The 19,659-nt window shown below is 47.8% G+C and overlaps 1 protein-coding gene across 1 annotated transcript in view; it reads right to left on the reverse strand.

The window, feature by feature from the left end:
• Positions 1-3,041: 3,041 nt before the first annotated feature.
• The window catches only part of LOC118376918 (ubiquitin carboxyl-terminal hydrolase 33-like), a 59,757-nt gene continuing 43,139 nt past the window's right edge, over positions 3,042-19,659 (reverse strand). Inside the window, 6 exon segments of the mRNA XM_052462857.1 lie at positions 3,042-3,312; positions 3,489-3,557; positions 9,853-9,955; positions 10,148-10,256; positions 11,038-11,119; positions 11,917-12,086. Coding sequence (XP_052318817.1) covers positions 3,152-3,312; positions 3,489-3,557; positions 9,853-9,955; positions 10,148-10,256; positions 11,038-11,119; positions 11,917-12,086 — 694 coding nt within the window. The 3' untranslated portion in view covers positions 3,042-3,151.

A 19,659-nucleotide genomic window follows, 5' to 3' on the forward strand; every position in this document is an offset into this window, starting at 1 on the left:
CTGGTTGTTAGGGGGTTTCCTGTCAGGGGGCTGGTTGTTAGGGGGTTTCCTGTCAGGGGGCTGGTTGTTAGGGGTTTCCTGTCAGGGGCTGGTTGTTAGGGGTTTCCTGTTAGGGGGCTGGTGTTGGGGGTTTCCTGTCAGGGGGCTGGTTGTTAGGTGGTTTCCTGTCAGGGGCTGTTAGGGGTTTCCTGTTAGGGGCTGGTGTTGGGGTTTCCTGTCAGGGGCTGGTTGTTAGGTGGTTTCCTGTCAGGGGGCAGGTTGTTAGGGGGTTTCCTGTCAGGGGGCTGGTTGTTAGGGGTTTCCTGTCAGGGGGCTGGTTGTTAGGTGGTTTCCTGTCAGGGGGCTGGTTGTTAGGTAGTTTCCTGTCAGGGGGCTGGTTGTTAGGTAGTTTCCTGTCAGGGGGCTGGTTGTTAGGTAGTTTCCTGTCAGGTGGCTGGTTGTTAGGTAGTTTCCTGTCAGGTGGCTGGTTGTTAGGTAGTTTCCTGTCAGGGGGCTGGTTGTTAGGTAGTTTCCTGTCAGGGGCTGGTTGTTAGGTAGTTTCCTGTCAGGGGGCTGGTTGTTAGGTAGTTTCCTGTCAGGGGGCTGGTTGTTAGGTAGTTTCCTGTCAGGGGGCTGGTTGTTAGGTAGTTTCCTGTCAGGGGGCTGGTTGTTAGGTAGTTTCCTGTCAGGGGGCTGGTTGTTAGGTAGTTTCCTGTCAGGGGGCTGGTTGTTAGGTAGTTTCCTGTCAGGGGGCTGGTTGTTAAGTAGTTTCCTGTCAGGGGGCTGGTTGTTAGGTAGTTTCCTGTCAGGGGGCTGGTGTTGGGGGTTTCCTGTTAGGGGGCTGGTTGTTAGGTAGTTTCCTGTCAGGGGGCTGGTTGTTAGGTAGTTTCCTGTCAGGGGGCTGGTTGTTAGGGGTTTCCTGTTAGGGGGCTGGTGTTGGGGGTTTCCTGTCAGGGGGCTGGTTGTTAGGGGGTTTCCTGTTAGGGGGCTGGTGTTGGGGGTTTCCTGTCAGGGGGCTGGTTGTTAGGTGGTTTCCTGTCAGGGGGCAGGTTGTTAGGGGGTTTCCTGTCAGGGGGCTGGTGTTGGGGGTTTCCTGTCAGGGGCTGGTTGTTAGGTGGTTTCCTGTCAGGGGGCTGGTTGTTAGGTGGTTTCCTGTCAGGGGGCTGGTTGTTAGGTAGTTTCCTGTCAGGGGGCTGGTTGTTAGGTAGTTTCCTGTCAGGTGGCTGGTTGTTAGGTAGTTTCCTGTCAGGTGGCTGGTTGTTAGGTAGTTTCCTGTCAGGGGGCTGGTTGTTAGGTAGTTTCCTGTCAGGGGGCTGGTTGTTAGGTAGTTTCCTGTCAGGGGCTGGTTGTTAGGTAGTTTCCTGTCAGGGGGCTGGTTGTTAGGTAGTTTCCTGTCAGGGGCTGGTTGTTAGGTAGTTTCCTGTCAGGGGGCTGGTTGTTAGGTAGTTTCCTGTCAGGGGCTGGTTGTTAGGTAGTTTCCTGTCAGGGGCTGGTTGTTAGGTAGTTTCCTGTCAGGGGGCTGGTTGTTAGGTAGTTTCCTGTCAGGGGGCTGGTTGTTAAGTAGTTTCCTGTCAGGGGGCTGGTTGTTAGGTAGTTTCCTGTCAGGGGGCTGGTGTTGGGGGTTTCCTGTTAGGGGGCTGGTTGTTAGGTAGTTTCCTGTCAGGGGGCTGGTTGTTAGGTAGTTTCCTGTCAGGGGGCTGGTGTTGGGGGTTTCCTGTCAGGGGGCTGGTGTTGGGGGTTTCCTGTCAGGGGGCTGGTGTTGGGGGTTTCCTGTCAGGGGCTGGTGTTGGGGGTCAGGGGCATGGTGTTGGGGGTTTCCTGTCAGGGGGCTGGTGTTGGGGGTTTCCTGTCAGGGGCATGGTGTTGGGGGTTTCCTGTCAGGGGGCTGGTGTTGGAGGTTTCCTGTCAGGGGGCTGGTGTTGGGGGTTTCCTGTTAGGGGGCTGGTGTTGGTAGGTAGTTTCCTGTTAGGGGGCTGGTGTTGGTAGGTAGTTTCCTGTTAGGGGGCTGGTGTTGGGGGTTTCCTGTCAGGGGGCTGGTGTTGGGAGTTTCCTGTCAGGGGCTGGTGTTGGGGTTTCCTGTCAGGGGCTGGTGTTGGGGTTTCCTGTCAGGGGGCTGGTGTTGGGGTTTCCTGTCAGGGGCTGGTGTTGGGGGTTTCTGTCAGGGGCTGGTGTTGGGGTTTCCTGTCAGGGGGCTGGTGTTGGGGGTTTCCTGTCAGGGGGCTGGTGTTGGGGGTTTCCTGTCAGGGGGCTGGTGTTGGGGGTTTCCTGTCAGGGGGCTGGTGTTGGGGGTTTCCTGTCAGGGGGCTGGTGTTGGGGGTTTCCTGTCAGGGGGCTGGTGTTGGGGGTTTCCTGTCAGGGGGCTGGTGTTGGGGGTTTCCTGTCAGGGGGCTGGTGTTGGGGGTTTCCTGTCAGGGGCTGGTGTTGGGGTTTCCTGTCAGGGGCTGGTGTTGGGGTTTCCTGTCAGGGGGCTGGTGTTGGGGGGTTTCCTGTTAGGGGCTGGTGTTGGGGGTTTCCTGTTAGGGGCTGGTGTTGGGGGTTTCCTGTTAGGGGGTTGGTAGGTAGTTTCCTGTTAGGGGTTGGTAGGTAGTTTCCTGTTAGGGCTGGTGTTGGGGTTTCCTGTCAGGGGCTGGTGTTGGGGTTTCCTGTCAGGGGGCTGGTGTTGGGGGTTTCCTGTCAGGGGGCTGGTGTTGGGGTTTCCTGTCAGGGGGCTGGTGTTGGGGGTTTCCTGTCAGGGGGCTGGTGTTGGGGTTTCCTGTTAGGGGGCTGGTGTTGGGGGTTTCCTGTTAGGGGGCTGGTGTTGGGGGTTTCCTGTTAGGGGGTTGGTAGGTAGTTTCCTGTTAGGGGGTTGGTAGGTAGTTTCCTGTTAGGGGGCTGGTGTTGGGGGTTTCCTGTCAGGGGGCTGGTGTTGGGGGTTTCCTGTCAGGGGGCTGGTGTTGGGGGTTTCCTGTCAGGGGGCTGGTGTTGGGGGTTTCCTGTCAGGGGGCTGGTGTTGGGGGTTTCCTGTCAGGGGGCTGGTGTTGGGGGTTTCCTGTTAGGGGGCTGGTGTTGGGGGTTTCCTGTTAGGGGGCTGGTGTTGGGGTTTCCTGTTAGGGGGTTGGTAGGTAGTTTCCTGTTAGGGGGTTGGTACAGTAGGTATGTTGTTTCATGTGAAGGAGTTGGTATGTAGGTAGATTTAAACGTAGCACGTCTCCACCTATATCTTCTCCTTAGACTGCGGGGAGGCCTCTAGTTCTGGGTGAGAGACGTTGGGTCGGACTGTTACGAGTGGACCTCCTCCGTGGACGGAGTGGAGAAAGTTCCACGTCTCCTCAGAGATCTGTCCCGAGTCAGCTCCTTGAGGGAGTAAGTAGCACACAGATTTAATGAGACAGAAAAGCTACTAAATGTGTGCGTTATTTCAATCTTGATCAAGTGTGTCCACAACAGTTCCATCAGCATCACACTGATAGGACATTATATAAGTAGAGGATTTGGAGAAGACAGAAGAGTTGACTGGGTCAGGCTGTTACCTTGTCTGAGTGTTAGATGGCCATTCTTGTTGATCGCGATCTTGGAGTTATCGATTGGTCCCGGTGGATCTGCAAGGGAGAGGAAAATAAATTATTATGTAATTTGTAAGTCGCTCTGGATAAGAGCGTCTGCTAAATGACTTAAATGTAATGTAAATGTAGTCTGAAGGCAGCCTAATATAGCACGTTATAGCACTCCTTTCAACAGCTGGGGGTGGAGACTCCAAATCACACCTACTACTCTATCCATACAGCAGTATCGAGACACCCCTTCAAATGAGTGGATTTGGCAACTTCAGCCACACCGCCATGCAATCTCCATAGACAAACATTGGAGGTATAATGGCCTTACAGAAGAGCACAGTGACTTTCAACTTGGCACTGTCATAGGATGCCACCTTTCCAACAAGTCAGTTTATCAAATTTCTGCCCTGCTCGAGCTGCCACGTTCAACTGTAAGTGCTGTTATTGCGAAGTAGAAACGTCTAGGAGCAACAACGGCTCAGCCGCAAAGTGGTAGATCACACAAGCTCACAGAACGGGACCGCCAAGTCCTGAAGAGCGTAGCGCGTAAAAATGGTCTGTGCTTACAAACTGCCTCTGGAACCAACGTCAGCACAATAACTGTTCGTCAGGAGATTCATGAAAGGGGTTTCTATGGCCGAGCAGCCGCACACAAGCCTAAGATCACCATGCACAATGCCAGTGTAAAGCTCGAGTGTAAAGCTCGATGCCAGTGGACTCTGGAGCAGTTGACAGGAGATCTCTGGAGTGATGAATCACGCTTCACCCTCTGGCAGTCCGACGGACAAATCTGGGTTTAGGAGATGCTCGGAGAACGCGACCTGCCCGAATGCAACTGTAAAGTTTGGTGGAAGAGGAATAATGGTCTGGGGCTGTTTTTCATGGTTCAGACTAGGCCCCTTAGTTCCAGTGAAGGGAAATCTTAAAGCTACAGCATAAAATGACATTCAAATCAAATGTTATTTGTCACATGCGCCGAATACAACAGCTGTAGACCTCACAGTGAAATGCTGACTGACAAGCCCTTAACCAACAAAGCAGTTTAAAGAAAAACAAGTGTTAAGTAAAAAAGAAACAGTTAAATAGCAGCAGTACAATAACAGTAGTGAGGCTAAATACAGGGGGTACTGGTACAGAGTCAATGTGGAGGCTATATACAGGGGGCACTGGTACAGAGTCAATGTGGAGACTATATACAGGGTATTACGGTACAGATTCAATGTGGAGGCTATATACAGGGTGTTACGGTACAGAGTCAATGTGGAGGCTATATACAGGGTATTACGGTACAGAGTCAATGTGGAGGCTATATACAGGGTATTACGGTACAGAGTCAATGTGGAGGCTATATACAGGGTATTACGGTACAGAGTCAATGTGGAGGCTATATACAGGGGGCACTGGTACAGAGTCAATGTGGAGACTATATACAGGGTGTTACGGTACAGAGTCAATGTGGAGACTATATACAGGGTGTTACGGTACAGAGTCAATGTGGAGGCTATATACAGGGTATTACGGTACAGAGTCAATGTGGAGGCTATATACAGGGTGTTACGGTACAGAGTCAATGTGGAGGCTATATACAGGGTGTTACGGTACAGAGTCAATGTGGAGGCTATATACAGGGTATTACGGTACAGAGTCAATGTGGAGGCTATATACAGGGGGTACCGGTACAGAGTCAATGTGGAGGCTATATACAGGGGGTACCGGTACAGAGTCAATGTGGAGACTATATACAGGGGGTACCGGTACAGAGTCAATGTGGAGACTATATACAGGGGGAACCAGTACAGAGTCAATGTGCGGGGGTACAGATTAGTAATGAGACTATATACAGGGGGCACCGGTACAGAGTCGATGTGCGGGGGTACAGATTAGTAATGAGACTATATACAGGGGGCACCGGTACAGAGTCAATGTGCGGGGGCACCATTTAGTCGACGTAATTGAGGTAATATGTACATGTAAGTAGAGTTAAAGTGAAGCGAAGTTGGCCCCAGTGATGTACCCTCTGTAGTGCCTTGCATGATGTAACCAGTCAGGATGATCTCGATGGTGCAGCTGTAGAACTTTTTAAGGATCTGAGGACCCATGCCAAATCTTTTCAGTCTCCTGAGGGGGAATAGGCTTTGTTGTTGCCCTCTTCACAACTGTCTTGGTGTGTTTGGACCATGTTAGTTTGTTGGTGATGTGGACACCAAGGATCTTGAAACTCTCGACCCGCTCCACTACAGCCCCGTCGTTGAGAATGGGGACGTGCTCGGTCCTCCTTTTCCTGTAGTCCACAATAATCTCCTTAGTCTTGGTTACGTTGAGGGAGAGGTTGTTGTCCTGGCACCACACGGCCAGGTCTCTGACCTCCTCCCTATAGGCTGTCTCGTCGTTGTCGGTGATCAGGCCTACCTACCACTGTTGTGTCATCAGCAAACTTAATGATGGTGTTGGAGTCGTGCCTGGCAGTTCAGTTATGAGTGAACAGGGAGTACAGGAGGGGACTAAGCACGCACCCCTGAGGGGCCCCCGTGTTGAAGATCAGCAGACGGATGTGTTGTTACCTCCCCTCACAACCTGGGGGCGGCCCGTCAGGAAGTCCAGGATCCAGTTGCAGAGGGAGGTGTTTAGTCCCAGGGTCCTTAGCTTAGTGATGAGCTTTGAGGACACTATGGTGTTGAACGCTGAGCTGTAGTCAATGAACAGCATTCTCACATAGGTGTTCCTTTTGTCCAGGTGGGAAAGGGCAGTGTGGAGTGCAATAGAGATCGCATCATCTGTGGATCTGTTGGGGCGGTAGGCAAATTGGAGTGGGTCTAGGGTTTCTGGGATAATGGGGTTGATGTGAGCCCTGACCAGCCTTTCAAAGCACTTCATGGCTACAGACTGAGTATTATGGTTCAGTAGTCACTTAGGCAGGTTACCTTAGTGTTCTTGGGCACAGAGACTATGGTGGTCTGCTTGAAACATGTTGGTATTACAGACTCAGTCAGGGACATGTTGGAAATGTCAGTGAAGATGCTTGCCAGTTGGTCAGCACATGCCCGTAGCACACGTCCTGGTAATCTGTCTGGCCCCGCAGCCTTGTGTATGTTGACCTGTTTCAAGGTCTTACTCACGTCGGCTACGGAGTGCGTGATCACACAGTCATCCGGAACAGCTGATGCTCTCATGCATGCTTCAGTGTTGCTTGCCTTGAAGCGAGCATAGAAGTAATTTATCTCTTCTAGTAGGCTCTTGTCACTGGGCAGCTCGCGGCTGTACTTCCCTTTGTAGTCTAATAGTTTGCAAGCCCTGCCACATCCGAGGAGCCAGTGTAGTACGATTCAATCTTAGTCCTGTATTGATGCCTTTGATGGTTCGTCTGAGGGCACAGCGGGATTTCTTCTAAGTGTCTGGGTTAGAGTACCACTCCTTGAAAGCGGCAGCTCTACCCATTAGCTCAGTGCGGATGTTGCCTGTAATCCATGGCTTCTGGTTGGGGTATGTACGTACGGTCACTGGGTGGACGACGTCATCAATGCACTTATTGATGAAGCCAGTGGTGTACCCCTCAGTGCCACCGGAAGAATCCCAGAACATATTCCAATCTGTGCAAAACAGTCCTGTTGCTTAGCATCTATGTCATCTGACCACTTCTGTATTGAGCGAGTCACTGGTGATTCCTGCTTTAGTTTTTGCTTGTAAGCAGGAATCAGGAGGATAGAATTATGGTCAGATTTGCCAAATGGAGGGCGAGGGAGAGCTTTGTATGCATCTCTGTGTGTGGAGTAAAGGTGGTCCAGAGTTTTTTCCCCTCTGATTGCACATGTGACATGCTGGTAGAAATTAGGTAAAACGGATTTAAGTTTCCTTGCATTAAAGACCCCGGCCACTAGGAGCGCCACCTCTGGATGAGTGTTTTCCTGTTTGATTATGCCCTATTACAGCTCGTTGAGTGCGGTCTTAGTTCCAGCATTGGTTTGTGGTGGTAGATAGACAGTTACGAAAAATATAGATGAAAAGTCTAAAATAGTGTGGTCTACAGCTTATCATGAAATACTCTACCTCAGGCGACCTTGAGAGTTAATATTAGATTTCGTGCACCAGCTGTCATTGACAAAAAGACAGACCTCCACCCCTTGTCTTTCCGGAGGCAGCGTAAACCCAGCTAGCTGTATTTTATCCATGTCGTTGTTCAGCCACGACTCAGTGGAACATACGATATTACCGTTTTTAATGTCCCATTTGTAGGATATTCATGATCGTAGCTTGTCTATTTTGTTATCCATTTGTACGTCAGCTAATAGGACTGATGGTAGAGGCAGATTACCCATTCGCCATCGGATCCTTACGAGGCACCCCGACCTACGACCACGATATCTCAGTCTCTGTCTCTTGCGATGTCTGAAGTGAATCCTTTGCATCCGACTCGTTAAAGAAAAAATCTTTGTCCAGTACGAGGTGAGTTATCGCTGTCCTGATGTCTAGAAGGACTTTTCGGTCATAAGTGGCAGAAACATTATGTACAAAATAAGTTACAAATAACGCACAAAAACACGCACAATTATTTAAGAGCCCTTAAAAGCCATCTCCTCCGGTGACATTAGTTATTCTTGACCATTCTGTGCTTCCAACTTTGTGGCAACAGTTTGGGGAAGGCCCTTTCCTGTTTCAGCATGAGAAGTCCCCTAGTGCACAAAGCGAGGTCCGTACAGAAATGGTTTTGTCGAGATCAACCCCATCGAACACCTCTGGGATGAATTGGAACACAGACTGCGAGCCAGGCCTAATCGGCCAACATAAATGCCTGACCTCACTAATGCTCTTGTGGCTGAATGGAAGCAAGTCCCTGCAGCAATGTTACAACAGTGGAGGCTGTTGTAGTAGCAAAGATGGGGACCGATTCCCTTTTAAAGCCCATTATTTTGGAAGGAGATGTTCGACATGCAGGTGTCCACATAGTTTTGGTCATGTAGTGTATCTGTTTAGCTAATCACCATTGTTCTTTCCCTTGATGAAGCCCTCCCACTCTCTGAACCAGCCAATCGCCATTGTCCTTTCCCTTGACGAAGCCCTCCCAGTCTCTGAACCAGCCACTCACCATTGTCCCTTCCCTTAACAAAGCCCTCCCACTCTCTGAACCAGCCACTCACCATTGTCCTTTCCTTTAACGAAGCCCTCCCACTCTCTGAACCAACCACTCACCATTGTTCTTTCCCTTAACAAAGCCCTCCCACTCTCTGAACCAGCCACTCACCATTGTTCTTTCCCTTGAACGTCCTTTCCCTTAAGCCCTCCCACTCTCTGAACCAGCCACTCACCATTGTCCTTTCCCTTTACGAAGCCCTCCCACTCTCTGAACCAGCCACTCACCATTGTTCTTTCCCTTAACAAAGCCCTCCCACTCTCTGAACCAGCCACTCACCATTGTTCTTTCCCTTAACAAAGCCCTCCCACTCTCTGAACCAACCACTCACCATTGTTCTTTCCCTTAACAAAGCCCTCCCAGTCTCTGAACCAGCCACTCACCATTGTCCTTTCCCTTTACGAAGCCCTCCCACTCTCTGAACCAGCCACTCACCATTGTTCTTTCCCTTGACAAAGCCCTCCCACTCTCTGAACCAGCCACTCACCATTGTTCTTTCCCTTGACGAAGCCCTCCCACTCTCTGAACCAACCACTCACCATTGTCCTTTCCCTTAACGAAGCCCTCCCACTCTCTGAACCAACCACTCACCATTGTTCTTTCCCTTGACGAAGCCCTCCCACTCTCTGAACCAGCCACTCACCATTGTTCTTTCCCTTAACAAAGCCCTCCCACTCTCTGAACCAGCCACTCACCATTGTTCTTTCCCTTTACAAAGCCCTCCCACTCTCTGAACCAGCCACTCACCATTGTCCTTTCCCTTAACAAAGCCCTCCCACTCTCTGAACCAACCACTCACCATTGTTCTTTCCCTTGACGAAGCCCTCCCACTCTCTGAACCAGCCACTCACCATTGTTCTTTCCCTTAACAAAGCCCTCCCACTCTCTGAACCAGCCACTCACCATTGTTCTTTCCCTTTACAAAGCCCTCCCACTCTCTGAACCAGCCACTCACCATTGTTCTTTCCCTTAACAAAGCCCTCCCACTCTCTGAACCAGCCACTCACCATTGTCCTTTCCCTTAACAAAGCCCTCCCACTCTCTGAACCAACCACTCACCATTGTCCTTTCCCTTAACAAAGCCCTCCCACTCTCTGAACCAGCCACTCACCATTGTCCTTTCCCTTAACAAAGCCCTCCCACTCTCTGAACCAACCACTCACCATTGTCCTTTCCCTTAACAAAGCCCTCCCACTCTCTGAACCAGCCACTCACCATTGTCCTTTCCCTTAACGAAGCCCTCCCACTCTCTGAACCACTGCATGCTGATGCAGTAGATGATCAGTGGAGACTCCTCCTCTTGGAACGCCTTGTTCAGCTGAACAGAGGAAGGAAGAGGGGATGGAAGGGGAGGATAGGGAGAAGAGCGAGGGAAGGGGAGAGGACGGTGAAGAAAGAGAGTTGAGAGAGAAAGTTTATCATTTCAATTAATTGAGAACATTAAAACAGGTGTGTTAGTGCTGGGGTGGAAAAAAATCCTGCAAAGGAAAGTATCCGTGAAAGTCCTCACCCGGACAAACATGTCCAGCTCTGTCCTGCGTCTCTTTTCCAGCTTCTCAATCTCTGTCTGACAAGTGTGACACACATACAGGTGGTTGACAGCAGGCCCGCCTCCGTACCTAGACAACAAACCAATCACAGCTTAGTAACACACCTTGACAGACCAATCACAGCTCAGTAACACACCTTGACCAGACCAATCACAGCTTAGTAACACACCTTGACCAGACCAATCACAGCTTAGTAACACACCTTGACCAGACCAATCACAGCTCAGTAACACACCTTGACCAGACTAATCACAGCTTAGTAACACACCTTGACAGACCAATCACAGCTCAGTAACACACCTTGACCAGACCAATCACAGCTTAGTAACACACCTTGACAGACCAATCACAGCTCAGTAACACACCTTGACCAGACTAATCACACCTTAGTAACACACCTTGACAGACCAATCACACCTTAGTAAAACCTTGACAGACCAATCAGAGTTTAGTAACACACCTTGACAGACCAATCACAGCTTAGTAAAACCTAGACCAGGGACCACAGTCCCAGAATTGAGGCCTTGAAACACAGCTCCGTGAATAAATCTCTCAGAACCAGTAAGCACTCCCCTTAGCCGCATGCGATGCCAGGAGACGGCCGTCGTGCTCACTGACGTCAGACAAAGCTCCTAGCCGTAAAAATACACCTTTATAAACCATGACTTTATCAACTATGGGTACGGTGACACAATCATGTGAATAACGCTTGAATAATTAATATAGGTTTGATTAAAACATCGTATGCAAGAAAAATGATTTCCCAAACAATCGTGTTTAAACCTCCGCCATGTAAACGTAGTCAATAATCCCACTCAGTGACGGTGCCGTGTCGCTGCATGAAGCTGACCTGCTGTAGAGGTGGTCCCACGCGTTCTGAGGCAGCATCACTACCAGATCGTCGATGAACGCGGCCTTGGCAGGCGGCACGCCTGACAACACAACATTTAAAAAGGTCTTCGTCACAAGTCACTATGGGTAATACTAACATTATCCAATATCCTCTGTAAACATGGATTCATTTGGTCTTTATTTCACCCAGTTGCTTTGACCGACCGACCGTGTCTGACCGTGTCTGACCGGCTGGTTGGTTGTCTGACTGGCTGGCTGTCTGACTGGCTGGCTGTCTGTCTGACTGGCTGGCTGGCTGTCTGACTGGCTGGCTGTCTGACTGGCTGGCTGTCTGACTGGCTGGCTGGCTGTCTGGCTGACTGGCTGGCTGTCTGGCTGTCTGACTGGCTGACTGGCTGGCTGTCTGACTGGCTGGCTGACTGTCTGACTGTCTGTCTGGCTGTCTGTCTGACTGGCTGGCTGTCTGACTGGCTGGCTGTCTGACTGGCTGGCTGTCTGACTGGCTGGCTGGCTGTCTGACTGGCTGACTGGCTGGCTGTCTGGCTGACTGGCTGACTGTCTGACTGTCTGACTGGCTGGCTGTCTGGCTGGCTGGCTGTCTGACTGACTGGCTGGCTGTCTGACTGGCTGGCTGTCTGACTGGCTGGCTGTCTGGCTGTCTGGCTGGCTGTCTGACTGGCTGTCTGACTGGCTGTCTGGCTGGCTGTCTGTCTGGCTGGCTGTCTGACTGGCTGTCTGACTGGCTGTCTGACTGGCTGTCTGACTGGCTGTCTGACTGGCTGTCTGACTGGCTGATTCAGATAGAGAGAAAGATATATAAATGTCTGATAGAGACAGACATGGATAGTTGTAAAGATAAAAGCCCATCGCTCCGTACCTCCGTGTGAGCAGAGGAAGTCGTCATTGGAGATGGGTCCGGGCTCAGCGAAGGTCTTGAACTTGTTGAGCCACTGTCTGGAGACGTAGAACTGTAGCAGACTGGGCTCCGTCACGCCGAGTAGACCAGTCACCTTCCTCCTCTCCTTCAGCGCCTCCTCGTTGCTCTTCCTGGAGGGAAACAAACAGTGCACGTTAGTAACCGTGCACCAAATCAACTAAACGGACGTGGTCGGTACCAGAGCACGGAAACATCCTCGAGGAGTGGTATTATTAGAACTACCTCTAGGAGTGGTATTATTATTAGAACTACCTCTAGGAGTGGTATTATTAGAACTACCTCTAGGAGTGGTATTATTATTAGAACTACCTCTCGGAGCGGTATTATTATTAGAACTACCTCTCGGAGCGGTATTATTATTAGAACTACCTCTCGGAGCGGTATTATTATTAGAACTACCTCCTCACCATGGAGCATTATTATTATTAGAACTACCTCTCGGAGCGGTATTATTATTAGAACTACCTCTAGGAGCGGTATTATTATTAGAACTACCTCTAGGAGCGGTATTATTATTAGAACTACCTCTCGGAGCGGTATTATTATTAGAACTACCTCTCGGAGCGGTATTATTATTAGAACTACCTCTCGGAGCGGTATTATTATTAGAACTACCTCTCGGAGCGGTATTATTATTAGAACTACCTCTAGGAGCGGTATTATTATTAGAACTACCTCTAGGAGCGGTATTATTATTAGAACTACCTCTAGGAGCGGTATTATTATTAGAACTACCTCTCGGAGCGGTATTATTATTAGAACTACCTCTCGGAGCGGTATTATTATTAGAACTACCTCTCGGAGCGGTATTATTATTAGAACTACCTCTCGGAGCGGTATTATTATTAGAACTACCTCTCGGAGCGGTATTATTAGAACTACCTCTCGGAGCGGTATTATTATTAGAACTACCTCTCGGAGCGGTATTATTATTAGAACTACCTCTCGGAGCGGTATTATTATTAGAACTACCTCTCGGAGCGGTATTATTATTAGAACTACCTCTCGGAGCGGTATTATTATTAGAACTACCTCTAGGAGCGGTATTATTAGAACTACCTCTAGGAGCGGTATTATTATTAGAACTACCTCTAGGAGCGGTATTATTATTAGAACTACCTCTAGGAGCGGTATTATTATTAGAACTACCTCTAGGAGCGGTATTATTATTAGAACTACCTCTAGGAGCGGTATTATTATTAGAACTACCTCTAGGAGCGGTATTATTATTAGAACTACCTCTAGGAGCGGTATTATTATTAGAACTACCTCTAGGAGCGGTATTATTATTAGAACTACCTCTAGGAGCGGTATTATTATTAGAACTACCTCTAGGAGCGGTATTATTATTAGAACTACCTCTAGGAGTGGTATTATTATTAGAACTACCTCTAGGAGCGGTATTATTATTAGAACTACCTCTAGGAGCGGTATTATTATTAGAACTACCTCTAGGAGCGGTATTATTATTAGAACTACCTCTAGGAGCGGTATTATTATTAGAACTACCTCTAGGAGCGGTATTATTATTAGAACTACCTCTAGGAGCGGTATTATTATTAGAACTACCTCTAGGAGCGGTATTATTATTAGAACTACCTCTAGGAGCGGTATTATTAGAACTACCTCTCGGAGCGGTATTATTATTAGAACTACCTCTAGGAGCGGTATTATTATTAGAACTACCTCTAGGAGCGGTATTATTATTAGAACTACCTCTAGGAGCGGTATTATTATTAGAACTACCTCTCGGAGCGGTATTATTAGAACTACCTCTAGGAGCGGTATTATTAGAACTACCTCTAGGAGCGGTATTATTAGAACTACCTCTAGGAGCGGTATTATTAGAACTACCTCTAGGAGCGGTATTATTATTAGAACTACCTCTAGGAGCGGTATTATTATTAGAACTACCTCTAGGAGCGGTATTATTATTAGAACTACCTCTAGGAGCGGTATTATTATTAGAACTACCTCTAGGAGCGGTATTATTATTAGAACTACCTCTAGGAGCGGTATTATTATTAGAACTACCTCTAGGAGCGGTATTATTAGAACTACCTCTAGGAGCGGTATTATTATTAGAACTACCTCTAGGAGCGGTATTATTATTAGAACTACCTCTAGGAGCGGTATTATTATTAGAACTACCTCTCGGAGTGGTATAGGTAGTAGGTAGTTCTAATAATACCGCTCCTAGAGGAGGATGAGGTAGTTCTAATAATACCGCTCCTAGAGGAGGATGAGGTAGTTCTAATAATACCGGAGGAGGATGAGGTAGTTCTAATAATACCGCTCCTAGAGGAGGAGGAGGTAGTTCTAATAATACCGCTCCTAGAGGAGGAGGAGGTAGTTCTAATAATAACTACCGCTCCTAGAGGAGGAGGAGGAGTAGTTCTAATAATACCGCTCCTAGAGGAGGAGGAGGTAGTTCTAATAATACCGCTCCTAGAGGAGGAGGAGGTAGTTCTAATAATACCGCTCCTAGAGGAGGAGGAGGTAGTTCTAATAATACCGCTCCTAGAGGAGGAGGAGGTAGTTCTAATAATACTACCTCCTAGAGGAGGAGGAGGTAGTTCTAATAATACCGCTCCTAGAGGAGGAGGAGGTAGTTCTAATAATAGAACCGCTCCTAGAGGAGGAGGAGGTAGTTCTAATAATACCGCTCCTAGAGGAGGAGGAGGTAGTTCTAATAATACCGCTCCTAGAGGAGGAGGAGATAGTTCGAATAATACCGCTCCTAGAGGAGGAGGAGGTAGTTCGAATAATACCGCTCCTAGAGGAGGAGGAGGTAGTTCTAATAATACCGGAGGAGGTAGTTCTAATAATAGCGGAGGAGGTCGTTCTAATAATAGCGGAGGAGGTACCAGCGGAGGAGGTCGTTCTTCTAATAATACCGGAGGAGGTCGTTCTAATAATACCGGAGGAGGTCGTTCTAATAATACCGGAGGAGGTCGTTCTAATAATACCACTCCTAGAGGAGGAGGTAGTTCTAATACCACTCCTAGAGGAGGAGGTAGTTCTAATACCACTCCTAGAGGAGGAGGTAGTTATAATACCGCTCCTAGAGGAGGTAGTTATAATACCACTCTAGGGGATGTAGTTATAATACCACTCCTAGGGGATGTAGTTATAATACCACTCCTAGAGGAGGAGGTAGTTCTAATAATACCACTCCTAGAGGTAGTTCTAATAATACCACTCCTAGAGGAGGTAGTTCTAATAATACCACTCCTAGAGGAGGTAGTTCTAATAATACCACTCCTAGAGGAGGTAGTTCTAATAATACCACTCCTAGAGGAGGTAGTTCTAATAATACCACTCCTAGAGGAGGTAGTTCTAATAATACCGCTCCTAGAGGAGGTAGTTCTAATACCGCTCCTAGAGGAGGTAGTTCTAATAATACCACTCCTAGAGGAGGAGGAGGTAGTTCTAATAATACCACTCCTAGAGGAGGAGGAGGTAGTTCTAATAATACCACTCCTAGAGGAGGAGGAGGTAGTTCTAATAATACCACTCCTAGAGGAGGAGGTAGTTCTAATAATACCACTCCTAGAGGAGGAGGAGGTAGTTCTAATAATACCGCTCCTAGAGGAGGAGGTAGTTCTAATAATACCGCTCCTAGAGGAGGAGGAGGTAGTTCTAATAATACCGCTCCTAGAGGAGGAGGAGGTAGTTCTAATAATACCACTCCTAGAGGAGGAGGAGGTAGTTCTAATAATACCACTCCTAGAGGAGGAGGAGGTAGTTCTAATAATACCACTCCTAGAGGAGGAGGTAGTTCTAATAATACCACTCCTAGAGGAGGAGGTAGTTCTAATAATACCACTCCTAGAGGAGGAGGTAGTTCTAATAATACCACTCCTAGAGGAGGAGGTAGTTCTAATAATACCGCTCCTAGAGGAGGAGGTAGTTCTAATAATACCGCTCCTAGAGGAGGAGGAGGTAGTTCTAATAATACCGCTCCTAGAGGAGGTAGTTCTAATAATACCGCTCCTAGAGGAGGATGAGGTAGTTCTAATAATACCGCTCCTAGAGGAGGATGAGGTAGTTCTAATAATACCGGAGGAGGATGAGGTAGTTCTAATAATACCGGAGGAGGTAGTTCTAATAATACCGGAGGAGGTCGTTCTAATAATACCGGAGGAGGTCGTTCTAATAATACCGGAGGAGGTCGTTCTAATAATACCGGAGGAGGTCGTTCTAATAATACCGGAGGAGGTCGTTCTAATAATACCGGAGGAGGTCGTTCTAATAATACCGGAGGAGGTCGTTCTAATAATACCGGAGGAGGTCGTTCTAATAATACCGGAGGAGGTCGTTCTAATAATACCGGAGGAGGTCGTTCTAATAATACCGGAGGAGGTCGTTCTAATAATACCGGAGGAGGTCGTTCTAATAATACCGGAGGAGGTCGTTCTAATAATACCGGAGGAGGTCGTTCTAATAATACCGGAGGAGGTCGTTCTAATAATACCGGAGGAGGTAGTTCTAATAATACCGGAGGAGGGTAGTTCTAATAATACCGGAGGAGGAGGTAGTTCTAATAATACCGGAGGAGGAGGTAGTTCTAATAATACCGGAGGAGGAGGTAGTTCTAATAATACCGGAGGAGGAGGTAGTTCTAATAATACCGGAGGAGGAGGTAGTTCTAATAATACCGGAGGAGGAGGTAGTTCTAATAATACCGGAGGAGGAGGTAGTTCTAATAATACCGGAGGAGGAGGTAGTTCTAATAATACCGAGGAGGAGGTAGTTCTAATAATACCGGAGGAGGAGGTAGTTCTAATAATACCGGAGGAGGAGGTAGTTCTAATAATACCGGAGGAGGAGGTAGTTCTAATAATACCGGAGGAGTTCTAATAATACCGAGGTAGTTCTAATAATACCGGAGGAGGAGGTAGTTCTAATAATACCGGAGGAGGAGGTAGTTCTAATAATAATACCGGAGGAGGAGGTAGTTCTAATAATACCGGAGGAGGAGGTAGTTCTAATAATACCGGAGGAGGAGGTAGTTCTAATAATACCGGAGGAGGAGGTAGTTCTAATAATACCGGAGGAGGAGGTAGTTCTAATAATACCGGAGGAGGAGGTAGTTCTAATAATACCGGAGGAGGAGGTAGTTCTAATAATACCGGAGGAGGAGGTAGTTCTAATAATACCGGAGGAGGAGGTAGTTCTAATAATACCGGAGGAGGAGGTAGTTCTAATAATACCGGAGGAGGAGGTAGTTCTAATAATACCGGAGGAGGAGGTAGTTCTAATAATACCGGAGGAGGAGGTAGTTCTAATAATACCGGAGGAGGAGGTAGTTCTAATAATACCGGAGGAGGAGGTAGTTCTAATAATACCGGAGGAGGGAGGTAGTTCTAATAATACCGGAGGAGGAGGTAGTTCTAATAATACCGGAGGAGGAGGTAGTTCTAATAATACCGGAGGAGGAGGTAGTTCTAATAATACCGGAGGAGGAGGTAGTTCTAATAATACCGGAGGAGGAGGTAGTTCTAATAATACCGGAGGAGGAGGTAGTTCTAATAATACCGGAGGAGGAGGTAGTTCTAATAATACCGGAGGAGGAGGTAGTTCTAATAATACCGGAGGAGGAGGTAGTTCTAATAATACCGGAGGAGGAGGTAGTTCTAATAATAATACCGGAGGAGGAGGTAGTTCTAATAATACCGGAGGAGGAGGTAGTTCTAATAATACCGGAGGAGGAGGTAGTTCTAATAATACCGGAGGAGGAGGTAGTTCTAATAATACCGGAGGAGGAGGTAGTTCTAATAATACCGGAGGAGGAGGTAGTTCTAATAATACCGGAGGAGGAGGTAGTTCTAATAATACCGGAGGAGGAGGTAGTTCTAATAATACCGGAGGAGGAGGTAGTTCTAATAATACCGGAGGAGGAGGTAGTTCTAATAATACCGGAGGAGGAGGTAGTTCTAATAATACCGGAGGAGGAGGTAGTTCTAATAATACCGGAGGAGGAGGTAGTTCTAATAATACCGGAGGAGGAGGTAGTTCTAATAATACCGGGAGGAGGAGGTAGTTCTAATAATACCGGAGGAGGAGGTAGTTCTAATAATACCGGAGGAGGAGGTAGTTCTAATAATACCGGAGGAGGAGGTAGTTCTAATAATACCGGAGGAGGAGGTAGTTCTAATAATACCGGAGGAGGAGGTAGTTCTAATAATACCGGAGGAGGAGGTAGTTCTAATAATACCGGAGGAGGAGGAGGTAGTTCTAATAATACCGGAGGAGGAGGAGGTAGTTCTAATAATGGAGGAGGAGGAGGTAGTTCTAATAATACCGGAGGAGGAGGTAGTTCTAATAATACCGGAGGAGGAGGTAGTTCTAATAATACCTAGGAGGAGGTAGTTCTAATAATACCGGAGGAGGAGGAGGTCGTTCTAATAATACCGGAGGAGGAGGAGGTCGTTCTAATAATACCGGAGGAGGAGGAGGTCGTTCTAATAATACCGGAGGAGGAGGAGGTAGTTCTAATAATACCGGAGGAGGAGGAGGTAGTTCTAATAATACCGGAGGAGGAGGAGGTAGTTCTAATAATACCGGAGGAGGAGGAGGTAGTTCTAATAATACCGGAGGAGGAGGAGGTAGTTCTAATAATACCGGAGGAGGAGGTAGTTCTAATGATACCGGAGGAGGAGGTAGTTCTAATAATACCGCTCCTAGAGGAGGAGGAGGTAGTTCTAATAATACCGCTCCTAGAGGAGGAGGTAGTTCTAATACCACTCCTAGAGGAGGAGGTAGTTCTAATACCACTCCTAGAGGAGGAGGTAGTTCTAATACCACTCCTAGAGGAGGAGGTAGTTATAATACCGCTCCTAGAGGAGGTAGTTATAATACCACTCCTAGGGGATGTAGTTATAATACCACTCTAGGGGATGTAGTTATAATACCACTCCTAGAGGAGGAGGTAGTTCTAATAATACCACTCCTAGAGGAGGAGGTAGTTCTAATAATACCACTCCTAGAGGTAGTTCTAATAATACCACTCCTAGAGGTAGTTCTAATAATACCACTCCTAGAGGAGGTAGTTCTAATAATACCACTCCTAGAGGAGGTAGTTCTAATAATACCACTCCTAGAGGAGGTAGTTCTAATAATACCACTCCTAGAGGAGGTAGTTCTAATAATACCACTCCTAGAGGAGGTAGTTCTAATAATACCGCTCCTAGAGGAGGTAGTTCTAATAATACCGCTCCTAGAGGAGGTAGTTCTAATAATACCACTCCTAGAGGAGGTAGTTCTAATAATACCACTCCTAGAGGAGGAGGAGGTAGTTCTAATAATACCACTCCTAGAGGAGGAGGAGGTAGTTCTAATAATACCACTCCTAGAGGAGGAGGAGGTAGTTCTAATAATACCACTCCTAGAGGAGGAGGAGGTAGTTCTAATAATACCACTCCTAGAGGAGGAGGTAGTTCTAATAATACCACTCCTAGAGGAGGAGGTAGTTCTAATAATACCACTCCTAGAGGAGGAGGTAGTTCTAATAATACCACTCCTAGAGGAGGAGGAGGTAGTTCTAATAATACCACTCCTAGAGGAGGAGGAGGTAGTTCTAATAATACCACTCCTAGAGGAGGAGGAGGTAGTTCTAATAATACCACTCCTAGAGGAGGAGGTAGTTCTAATAATACCACTCCTGGAGGAGGTAGTTCT

The sequence above is a fragment of the Oncorhynchus keta genome, chromosome 15, assembly GCF_023373465.1.
Source record: "Oncorhynchus keta strain PuntledgeMale-10-30-2019 chromosome 15, Oket_V2, whole genome shotgun sequence".
NCBI classification, from domain to species: domain Eukaryota; kingdom Metazoa; phylum Chordata; class Actinopteri; order Salmoniformes; family Salmonidae; genus Oncorhynchus; species Oncorhynchus keta.